This window comes from Triticum dicoccoides, chromosome 2A, assembly GCF_002162155.2.
Source record: "Triticum dicoccoides isolate Atlit2015 ecotype Zavitan chromosome 2A, WEW_v2.0, whole genome shotgun sequence".
In the NCBI taxonomy this organism is placed as follows: Eukaryota; Viridiplantae; Streptophyta; class Magnoliopsida; order Poales; family Poaceae; genus Triticum; species Triticum dicoccoides.
The window spans coordinates 19,097,340-19,108,243 of record NC_041382.1 but is presented as its reverse complement, the minus strand read 5'-3'; the positions used below and the strand labels follow the sequence as shown (position 1 = coordinate 19,108,243).

The window sequence follows — 10,904 nt, the reverse complement described above, 5'->3', positions numbered from 1 at the left end:
GCGCCCCCTACCTCGTGGCCTCCTGGTTGATGTCTTGACGTAGGGTCCAAGTCCTCTGGATCACGTTCGTTCCGAAAATCACGTTCCCGAAGGTTTCATTCCGTTTGGACTCCGTTTTATATTCTTTTTCTGCGAAACTCTGAAATAGGCAAAAAAACAATTCTGGGCTGGGCCTCCGATTAATAGGTTAGTCCCAAAAATAATATAAAAGTGTATAATAAAGCCCAATGATGTCCAAAACAGAATATAATATAGCATGGAACAATAAAAAATTATAGATACGTTGGAGACGTATCACTCAGCAGGGAAACCATCAGGACCCGGAGCTTTGTTGTGCTCCATCAGGAAAACCGCCTTCCTAACTTCCTCCTCGGAATACGGGGCTGTTAGAAAGTTGTTTTCGTCAACATAGACCTGGGGGATGTCCTCTGTTCGGGACCCATCCATAGAGAAGTTTCCTTCCTCTGGGGCTTCGAACATTTTTTTATAATAAATATTGATATAAGGTTTAAGTTGCTCATGCCCCTCAATCTTGCCATCTTCCTGTTGCAGGCAATGAATAAGTTTCTTCCGGTGTCTGCCATTGGCAACTCCATGGAAGTATCTAGTATTTGTATCACCTTTCATAATGAATTGAGAGTTAGAATGTTGGTACCACTTGAGTTCCTCTTCACGCAACATGCTAGTTATCTGTGCGTTCGATTGATTAGTGATCTCGATTTCATGCTCAGATAGAGGTCTAGCTGCTGCCAAATTTTGAAGTCATCAATGGTATAGCCCAACCGCTAAGGAATTTACGTAATGCACACATCTTATTATTTCATTTGTGAATTGGGGAATGCTCGGCCACCGGTTTCGCCCACACCTCCTTGGCCATGTCATGGAAGCGACCCCTATGCAACCAACCAAGTTCGAATTCGAACTTGCGTCGATGTTGTGGTCGTGACGAACCAGTAGTCAGGAGAATGGGTGTATGGTCTCATAAAGCCTCGATACGAGGTGGAGGACGAAAGACGCCATAGGGAATTTTGATTTCCAATTGGTATCCATTAAAACGCGATCTATTTTCTCAATGTCGGTTCTGGAAGGCTGTCCCCTGGTGATTGAGACTCCTCTTCTTTCCTTGTATAAGGCCTAAATACATAGGATTTTGACCATTTCTAGCCATCATTTGATATACCTACAATTCAAATTTCAATTATATCCATTAAATGCCTAAAAAATGCACTTTACATCGTAAGCATAGTAAACAAAAGATCAAAAAATGTTAAATTTTGACATGTCACATGTAATAATGGCGTATATATGTTGAGTGTAGAAGCGGCGCTTTCACGTTGCCGCGCGCGCATGTGGTGCACAGGTGCAACTTCATGCATGCTAGCTGCATGCGTGGTACTGCTATCCCACCACGTGGGCTGGTGCCCCTCGCGCTCGCGGCCGGAGAGGATAAGGAAATGATCCCGCCACATGCACCACCGATCTCCTCCGGTTGACTTCTTGAGGCGCGCGCACGTCGTCGACCTCTCTACCCATCTACATATATAGATTCCATGGCGGGCGACGACCGGCCGGAGATAGCAGCACCAGAAACCCCAGCTAGCTAGCAGCTGAGACCATCGGCGGGCGAGGCGAATGAAGATGGGGAGAGGCGCCGGCCGCGCTCTGCTGATCGCCCTGGTGGTTGTCCTCGCGGCGCACGCCACGCCGGCGTCGGCTGCCCCCAAGGCATGCGTGCAACCCTCCCGCGCTCTCTCCATTCTCATCTTACTGTACAGTACATTGGAAACTAACGAATTAGTAATTTCTTGCACGTATGCAGTCTTACTTGGTGATGGCGTGCCAACGGCCGGCCTCTTGGTCCGATCTGCTCACCCCAATCACCAGCCAGTAAGCTTGCTAGCCATACAACCCAACACACTCCACTACATACCTACTATATACTCCCTCCGTCTCAAAATAAGTGTCTGCTTGACACACTTATTTTGGGACGAAGGGAGTAATATATATAACTCCGTGTATGTTCTTCTGAAAGTACTAGTACGTGAGTGAATGAAGAATCAAGCCAGATGCCTAACTACTTGCCTAAAAGCTGAGAAAAACTGGATGCAGGTTCCGGATATTCTACATCTTCGACGCCATCAAGGGGATCGCATTGCAGATCGACAGCGTTTTCGTGCCAGCCCTCAAACGTAAGCACACTACTACTAGTAGTACTGCATATGATTCCTGTATATGGTGCCATACATGCATCCCCTATATATACTCGTGCCAGTTATTATTCACCGTCGATTAATTTTTTTTGGGGCTACGCGCAGTGCTCCCAGGGGTGGCCGTGATCGAGGACAAGCTTTACCAGGTTAAAACGACGCACTCGTGGGGTTTCCTCGGGCTCGAGGGGTCATACGGCGAGCCGGTCGACGTCTGGAAGAACGTTGCCAACTTCGGCGAGGGAGTCATCATCGCCAACGTCGACACAGGTACGTCTTCTGGTTTCGCTCGCTATTTGAAAAGAACAACTATTTCTAAGTCGATGACAACCATTAGCACTGCTCACTAGTGTTCGTGCAACCATAAGAAGATGAGAAATGGGTCGTCAATGCCTATGCATATAGATCAAGAAATAAACTTTTTTTTTGCTTCCGAATCAAGTAAAAGATAGTCGTCGATCGCTTCCTTAGTTTTCACATATATCATGTGAGTACATGTGGATTCGCTTTGACCTGCAGGGATTCGATAATGAGCACCCACGCGACTGTTAATTATCCCTGGGGGGGCATAAAAAAAGCTACATACTCCACGATAATATATTTCAACGGTAACATGCGGAATCATATCTGCTGGCACCACGATATATATATGCTCCAAAATAGAATCAAACCACAACATGCACTAACATGCATAACCTTACGTCGAGTCAACTCAAATCTTACAAAGAGAAAACTGCAATGTTACTTACCAATAGGGATACAAATTGATGTATGTTAAAGTATCCACTGGCCCTAGCTGTCTTTGGGGATTTTAGTTCGGAGGGTACACCAGTTAGGTTACCTATTTTGCATGCCTACTTTCCAACACCACTTCTGACCTGATGCTGATATTTCTTTTTCCACGCATGTACGAAGGTGTATCGCCAATATCTGCAAGCTTCAGGGACGACGGCACCTTGCCCAAACCGGCGAACTGGACCGGCGGATGCCAACAGGGCTACTCCGGCTGCAACAAGTAACTACCAATATCATCGGACGCAGCTCACTCTGTCCATATTTATATTTCACGATTGAACTTTGACCAACAATATCGTCACATGTCATGAAAATTATACTGTCGGAAACTATGTTTCCAATCCATTGTACAAACTTTTGTAAATAGATAATCCACATTTGGTCGCTAGCGTCATACAAATACGGATAGAGGGAGTAGCTAGCTTTAATTGCTGAAAAAAGGAAAACCTAGCATTCCACTGACACGGTGCGCACACATGCAGCAAGCTGATCGGCGCGAGGGTTTTCAATGAGGGCATCAAGTTGCTGAGCGACACCGGGCTAAACGACACCGAGGTGAACTCGCCATGGGACTACGAGGGGCACGGCTCACACACGCTGTCTACGGCTGGCGGAGGCTTTGTGCCCAATGTCGGCGCCTTGGGTCATGGGATGGGCACGGCAAAGGGTGGCTCGCCGCGGGCGCATGCGGCGTCATACAAGGCGTGCTTCAAGGAAGGGTGCTCCGGCCTGGACATCCTTAGGGCCATACTCACAGCGGTGGAGGACGGAGTGCATGTGCTCTCGCTCTCCGTCGGCTCCCCCGCCTCCGACTATGCCACCGACACCATTGCGATAGGAACGGCCTATGCTGTCACCCAGTTGGTCGTCGTCGTTGCGGCAGGTGGCAATGATGGCCCCGCGGCAGGCTCGATCAGCAATGTGGCTCCGTGGATGCTCACCGTGGGCGCGAGCACCATGGACAGAATCTTCCCCGCCGATGTCGTCATCGGTGCCAAGACTATCACGGTAATTAATTTGCTTTTCCTTGATGTGATAACAAAAACCTATATGTATCTGGTATGTACTACCTCCAATCCTCCATTGTGGGTTGAAAGGCCCAAGCGTATCCCTAGCTAGGTCGACAATTTAGTGAATGTAACATGAGTTTATATCACAAAAGTTGTACCACACTAAAAACTTCAAATATTATATTTTTCTAGTGATGTAAACTTTCGTGATATACAATTTGCATTACATTGATTGAATTTGGCTATCTAAGGATACACGTAGACGTAGGCCTTTTAAACTGAAAAAAAAGGAGTATGAATTGAAAGTTGATGCCTGAAATTGATTAATTTGCAGGGACAAAGTCTATCAAGCAGCACCGACCAGCCATGTGCGATGATCAGCGGGGAGAAGGCCAATGCTGCAGGCCAATCTGCCGCCAACTCGTAAGATCATTTATCTAGAAAGTCAACTTCTAAGATCTCGTTGGGATATTATCTTTACAAAAATCAACTATCAAGGCATTTCTAGTATCACCAATTGTTGGTAAGATGTTTTTATATTTTTGCGGGTAAACTGTTGGTAAGATGTGGACCATTGTTGCTTGCAGGTCGCTGTGCGTGCCTGGCTCCTTGGACCCTGCCAAGGTGAGGGGGAAGATAGTGGTGTGCACCAGAGGATCCAACGGCCGAGTGGCCAAGGGGGAGGTGGTGAAGGACGCCGGCGGCGTCGGCATGGTCCTCTGCAACGCCGCCGCCAGCGGGGACGACGTCAGCGCCGACCCGCACATAATCCCGGCGGCTCATTGCTCCTACTCCCAGTGCATAGACATCTTCAAGTACCTCCAGTCTGATGCGTAAGCTGATCAATGTCATCCTTAATTGGTTTCATATATAGTAGAGTGGTGCATCTTGTTTATTTCATTAATCCGTCACCGATCAATCCTTTGAGCAGATCACCGGTGGGTGAGATCAAGACGAGGGACGCAGAGGTGGGTGTGAAGCCATCGCCGGTGATGGCAGCCTTCTCATCCCGTGGGCCCAACACCATCACCCCTCAGATCCTCAAGCCCGACATCATCGCGCCAGGCGTGAACGTGATCGCCGCGTACAGCCAGGAGGTCTCGCCGACGGGCCTGGCTTCCGACAGCCGCCCTGTCGCCTACATGGTAGAGTCCGGCACCTCCATGTCGTGTCCGCACGTGGCCGGCATCGCCGGCCTGCTCAGGGCGAAGTACCCGAAATGGAACCCAAACATGGTCTATTCCGCCATCATGACCACCGGTACGCAATTCCGCCAACATTTCACACCACACAAAATCCCATGTGCTTAAGTAATAACTGTTTCTTTGTACAGCCAACAGGGGAGGCAACGACGGTGTCGGGATCCGGGATGAGACGGGCAGGGCCGCCACGCCGTTCAGCTACGGCTCGGGCCACGTGAACCCGGCCAGGGCCCTGGACCCGGGCCTGGTGTACGACACCACGACGCACGACTACCTCAACTTCATCTGCTCCATGAGGCCCACCAACACCCAGGGCCTCCTCCCGGTCTCCCTCCCGCTCCCGCTGGAGGAACTTTGGACGGTGCTCAACTGTGTGTTCCACGGCACCGACTCCAACCCGTTCAAGTGCAGCAAGGACGACAACCACCCCGAGGACCTCAACTATCCGTCCATCTCCGCGCCCTGCCTGCCCTCCTCTGGCAGCTTCACCGTGAAGCGTAGGGTGAGGAATGTGGGCGGCGGGGCGGTGTCGTACACCGTCAGCATCACGCAGCCACCCGGGGTGACAGTCACTGTGAACCCCAGCACGCTGAGCTTTGACGGTGAGAATCCAGATGTGGAGAAACATTTCAAGGTGACGTTTCAAGTCCACGACCCCGTAGAGGCTGCCAACTACGTGTTCGGCGGCATCGAGTGGTCGGACGGGAAGAATCATCACGTTTGGAGCCCCATCGTGGCCACCACCAAATGCGGCTAGAGTTCGGAGTCGATCGGCATCAACAGCAATAAACTGAGGGTTTGCCTATTTAACACATGCACATGTTTGTATCATTGTATGCTACTCAGGTTATGTGATTGACAAAACAGAGTGCCCTAGGAATATGGCACGACCAACCATGTTTCGCTAATACAAAGATATATAAATGCTTGTGAGAGTTCAAGCTCTCATTTATTTTGGGAGAAGTTAACGCGCTATCCTAAGTTTTGTGTTTTGCGGTGGTGGGGTGGGGTGTGCGTCGTGTTCAAAAGAGCAAAAGAAAGAAAAAACTGAAAGTTCTAAATTTTGTGTAGGTTTAAAATCTCAAAAGTTCAAATGTTGGAAAGTTGAAAAATCTTGGAAGTTCAAACTTGGAACTTTGAAGGCTCGGAATTTTTCAAAAATTTGTAATTGTGTAAATTTCGTTCTGAAATTTGTCGAAAGTTTGAAAACTTAAAATTTTCAATGCAGAATGAACGAACGATGGAACTTGACAGTAGGTGGGCCGGCCCAATGGGCCAAATAGAGATTGAATGGTGTGCTCTCCAGTGGTGCTATTCCCTTATCATCAGCATCCCACACTCGCTCCATCGTCGAAGGGATAACGTCCATTCCATCCTCGCGCGCGCGGCTGCTCCGGGTCCGGCCATGGCGTCCACCTCCTCCTCCCTCGGCGCCATCCTCCAGCGCTTCCCGCTCCTCGCGCCCCGCCGCGCGCCCACCGCCCGCCGCGCCGTCGCCAACAAGATCTCCTGCATCGGATGGGTACGTACAAATACCAATACCAGCTCCGCTCAACTGCCGGTGTTGACTGACTGACGCGCTCGGTTTGGGACGCAGGACCCGGAGGGCATCCTGGCGCCGCCGCAGCCGGGCCACATCTCGCGCCTCGAGTTCCGGCGCCGCCTCGACAGCGACGCCGACGCGCGCGCCGCCTTCGACCTCCAGGTCAAGGAGGAGCAGGAGCGCCGCCGCAAGGAGCGCGAGGTACGGTAATTCATTCATCAATTGCCATTCCGTCGAGCACGCCCCATGTGTACGTGGCCGGCCTGAGCTGAAAGCTGACGAGATGACACTGGCATGGCCGCGTGAGTGCAGGCGCGGGTGATACCTGAGACGGACGCCGGGCTGGTGGAGTTCTTCCTGGACACGGACGCGCGGGAGATCGAGATCGAGATCGGCAGGCTCCGCCCCAGGCTCAACAAGGGCTTCTTCGACCACATCCAGCGGGAGATCGCGCAGATCAAGTTCGCGGTCACCAGGACAGCGGTCTGTACTGCCAACTATCTTCAGCTCCCTGCTTCCTCTGCTCTTGCCTCTTGAGTGTGTGGTAAAATTTGTTCCAATTGATTAATTCCAGCCTGATTTTGATTTCTTCCGTGTGTGCGCGCAGGCAAACGAAGACAGGCTGATCGAGCTGGAAGCGATGCAGAAGGTCATCGGGGAGGGAGTCGGTCGGTGAACAAAATCTTACCTCCATGAAACTTCCTGCATAGTCCAAGCTTAGGTAGATCACTTCTGTGTATCTGTAACTGCTGTCCTTGCTGATGATGCAGAGGCCTACGACAAGCTGCAAAACGACCTCGTGACGGCCAAGGAGCGGCTCACCAACATCCTGCAATCCAAAGATAGGAAGAAAACTGTAATATCTGAAACAACAAGAGCTCAAAAATGCTGTCACTTATCTAGGAGTATGTATGAACCTGCTGAGTTTTTTGTAATTGTGAATTGTGTTGCGCAGCTGCTCGACATGGTCGAACGGAACGAGCTCAACATGTCCATATTGACGCTTCTTGACGAGAACATAGCGAGCGCCAAGACGAGTAACCAGGTGATGTGCTGCCCCTGGCCTTTATAATAAGGAGAACCTAATAAATTAGCAATGCTTTGGATCTCTGATCCTGTACTTACTATTGTTCTAAACTTGTGTGTTTGTATTTACTTTTCAGGAGGAGGCTGTGGCTTTCATGGAGGATGTGCGCTCATCTATGCTGAAATACATAACAGTATAAATTTTGCCTACATATGGCGGTCACCAGTTATCTCTGCTCTGGTACTGGAGTCGTCTTCGCCACATAATTGTTCGAATTAATTCGATGGAGCTGTAACTCACAAGGCCATCATGTGTGTTGTAATTTTGTTTCGGTTGTATTTAGTTGTTGTGTTTCATATATGTTGCAATTGTCAGTAGCTTTATTGGCAAAGAGGAATTGTAAAGATCATATATATACCTTTACGGCTCTACAACAGATAAATACAACAAGACTGATCCGCTTTCCCGGTTTATCTCTCGTACATTGACATGGTTTGCTGAATCTGCTGGCGTTTTATATATTACAGTGAACATGTAAATAGGTACCACCTCTGGAACTAAATATAAGACGTTTTTGCATGCAGTTCAAAGTATATAATATTGTGGCACATAACAACTTAATGATTTGTACGGCCAACCAGTATACATCTGGATAATATGGAATTAAAAAGGATGGCAGTAACTAAGAGAACCTTTCACACATAATACTGATTATTAAGTGCTACAAAAGGTCAGAACACAGTTACACCAAATTCAGCCACTATTCTCAACAGACACAACCGGTCGAACGGATTTATTTAGCACAAGGTACATAACTTGTGAATACCAGATGAAATGCGAACACAAACACAAAAACAAGCAACACCGGTAAGGCAGGCGGCAACAGAAGCTCAGAGTGTCTCACTTGGCCGAAACCATTAGTTGCCTGCTGCCGGCTTGAAGTCGATTATGAGGACTTTCTCCGTTGAACCCAAGAAATCAGTTGCAAACTCGACGTGTGCTGGGTGGTAAACGTACTCCCTGACTCCCTCTGTGCTTTCGAAGGTGGACTCGAAGACGTGCGTGAACCCGTCATGCAAGTTCTCTATGCTCACATCGGTTCCCCTGCATGCCAAAGAAAGAACACAAAATTGATGTTTCAGCTTTGCAAAAATGAGAACAAGCTGAAAACTCGTGATTTTCCGACAGGTGATGATAGCTTTGTTTCAAGGTTGGTATGATTTTCTTCGACATATGGGCGCATTTGAGGGCATAATGTAAACTGGCAGACACGAGTTGTTGTGCCATTGTGAGGGGGAAGCTTCGATTCGTTCTTTGTTGCGAATGAATAAGTCATTGCCATGCCAACTCAATATCACCAACAAAAACATCATAAATCAAACCACATGAAGCTAAATGTTGAAGATGTTCTGTCAGGACATTTGTAACATGCGAGATGCTTCAGTAGTTTGCATTGGCTGGATCAGCTTTACTTGTTCGTTTTACTAGTGCTTGTTCCCCTGTTGGATCGAAGAAAAATACTAGCTGGTTTACTACTTGAATCCGTCATTTTAAAGCAATCAAATGGCTTCCAAGCCAGCGGCCGCACAGGGAAGAATCACAGCCCGGGCAGGCAATTCGTCGAGCACCTGCCGGGCGCGGTCCGAGCAGCTACCGCAATAGCTCAGCAGGGAACGGCAGGGGCAGGAAGGTGCGAGAATCGACAGGGGGGTTGGTGGCAGTGAGATCAGCTGCCGTACCAGTGGAAGGCCTTCATGGAGGGGACCTTGTCGACGAGGCCGGCGTAGCCGCGGATGAGGCCGGCCAGCCGCTCCGGCGTCACGTCCTCCTTGAACTTCACGATGACGAGGTGCTTCACCACGCCGCCACCGCCGCTCCCCGCACCGGCCGCCGCAGCCATCGTCAGTCCCGGCTTGTTTGTGCTGCTGGCCGCCTCTGTGCAGTGCACCGCCGTCTCCTCTCCTCCCCGCTTGTTTGCTCGGCGGTGGTGTGGTTTCTTGGTGTTGGTGAGCTTCTTGTCCGGCCACCGCTTTATACAGGCAGTTTGCCCTGGAGCGGATGGTTTGAGTTGACTAGCGTGTAGTGTTATTTCACCCAAGTGGTGAGCGGATCTGGGATTCGTTCTGGGGTTGGTGGCGACGGAGAAGAAAGAAACAAGATGAGTGGCGGATCATCGATCGTGGCATCATGGCATGGGCACCACTCGCGCCCCACGAGTGAGTGTGAACAACAATTCTTTTTCCATCCCATACAGTTCGCTGACATTTTTGTATTTTTCTTTAATTAATAATAATGTAACTAGCAAATGCGCACGTGCAACGCACGTTGATATTTAGGCAATATATTAATTACACGCGGATATTAGATATGCTATTGTTTGTGTGTTAATCCTGTGATTAGTGCAATATTCGGTATGATATTCATTGCACCGTTAAACACGTTTAACGCTTGCCATTGAAGCAGTCTAGGTCGCTGGATTGACTTAGTTCGATGGACGAGATTAGTTGAATATGCTCCTTTGTTTTTTTATAGTGGTATACAGTGGCGGAGCGAGCGCCCAGCGACCCTGCCCAGGGTCGCTGGCACTCCGACGGCAACAGTGGTCGTACCACAATACGTGAACGGAGTGTATTTACCCGAGCAAAACTGGATTAGGCCTCCTTCATAGCCCAGTCCAGTTATTTACTAGAACGTCCCGATCACTCCAGCCCACTAGAAAAAAAAAGACCATCGATCGCTTCGCTCTAGCCCACGAGGCAACAGGGAATACCATCGATCGCTCCAGAGTCCAGACAGTTCTCGGCTTCTCGCGTACTCGCGTCTCTTCGGTTTCTCCCAGGTGCGGCAGGGGCTTGAAGGCGAGGCGGCGATCTGGGGCTGGGCGAGCGGCAGGCCGACGGCGAGCCGACAATGGCCACGGTCATCCCTTCCTTTGTCCCTTCCTCTCCTGAAGGCTGGGGCAGTTCCTTTCCTTCGACTTCCGGTAAGATCGCCTACTTAATAACTGATTCGGTTTGAGATATTGATGTACTTAGGGCTTATTTAGGAACTTTTGATTGGGGACGATTATGACCAAAGTCCAAAGAGAAAATCTATTTGTTAGCTGTTGGAAACTACAGA

General features: G+C 49.4%; 2 protein-coding genes across 3 annotated transcripts; one reads left to right on the top strand and one right to left on the bottom strand.

Annotated features, from left to right (window-relative positions):
- The first annotated feature begins 1,606 nt into the window (after positions 1 to 1,606).
- LOC119352843 (subtilisin-like protease SBT5.3) lies at positions 1,607 to 8,257 on the top strand. Of its 2 annotated transcripts, XM_037619431.1 has the most exons (16): positions 1,607 to 1,725; positions 1,820 to 1,887; positions 2,110 to 2,189; positions 2,316 to 2,477; positions 3,123 to 3,222; positions 3,485 to 4,010; positions 4,347 to 4,435; positions 4,600 to 4,845; positions 4,944 to 5,272; positions 5,346 to 5,848; positions 6,812 to 6,958; positions 7,070 to 7,240; positions 7,365 to 7,425; positions 7,528 to 7,613; positions 7,713 to 7,802; positions 7,921 to 8,257. In XM_037619431.1, the coding sequence occupies exons 1-16, from the start codon at positions 1,633 to 1,635 to the stop codon at positions 7,981 to 7,983; spliced, it is 2,814 nt and encodes a 937-aa protein (XP_037475328.1). In that variant the 5' UTR covers positions 1,607 to 1,632; the 3' UTR covers positions 7,984 to 8,257. The 2 variants fall into 2 exon arrangements, with proteins under 2 accessions (XP_037475328.1, XP_037475327.1); XM_037619430.1 differs by lacking the exons at positions 1,607 to 1,725; positions 1,820 to 1,887; positions 2,110 to 2,189; ... (5 more) ...; positions 4,944 to 5,272; positions 5,346 to 5,848 and adding an exon at positions 6,561 to 6,736.
- A 170-nt stretch (positions 8,258 to 8,427) lies between these two features.
- Positions 8,428 to 9,911, bottom strand: LOC119352842 (stress-response A/B barrel domain-containing protein HS1-like). The gene is made up of 2 exons (XM_037619429.1): positions 9,524 to 9,911; positions 8,428 to 8,888 (listed from the first exon to the last, which is right to left on the bottom strand). The coding sequence occupies exons 1-2, from the start codon at positions 9,682 to 9,684 to the stop codon at positions 8,702 to 8,704; spliced, it is 348 nt and encodes a 115-aa protein (XP_037475326.1). The 5' UTR covers positions 9,685 to 9,911; the 3' UTR covers positions 8,428 to 8,701.
- Between the last annotated feature and the right edge of the window lie 993 nt (positions 9,912 to 10,904).

Excerpts from the sequence above, each read along its gene's own strand:
- LOC119352842 (XM_037619429.1), bottom strand. The coding sequence starts at position 9,684 with ATGGCTGCGGCGGCCGGTGCGGGGAGCGGCGGTGGCGGCGTGGTGAAG. Across the intron at positions 8,889-9,523 it reads TCCATGAAGGCCTTCCACTG|GGGAACCGATGTGAGCATAG; the intron begins GTACGGCAGCTG and ends TTTGGCATGCAG.
- LOC119352843 (XM_037619431.1), top strand. The coding sequence starts at position 1,633 with ATGAAGATGGGGAGAGGCGCCGGCCGCGCTCTGCTGATCGCCCTGGTG. Across the intron at positions 1,726-1,819 it reads CGGCGTCGGCTGCCCCCAAG|TCTTACTTGGTGATGGCGTG; the intron begins GCATGCGTGCAA and ends GCACGTATGCAG. Across the intron at positions 7,614-7,712 it reads CCAAAGATAGGAAGAAAACT|CTGCTCGACATGGTCGAACG; the intron begins GTAATATCTGAA and ends TGTGTTGCGCAG.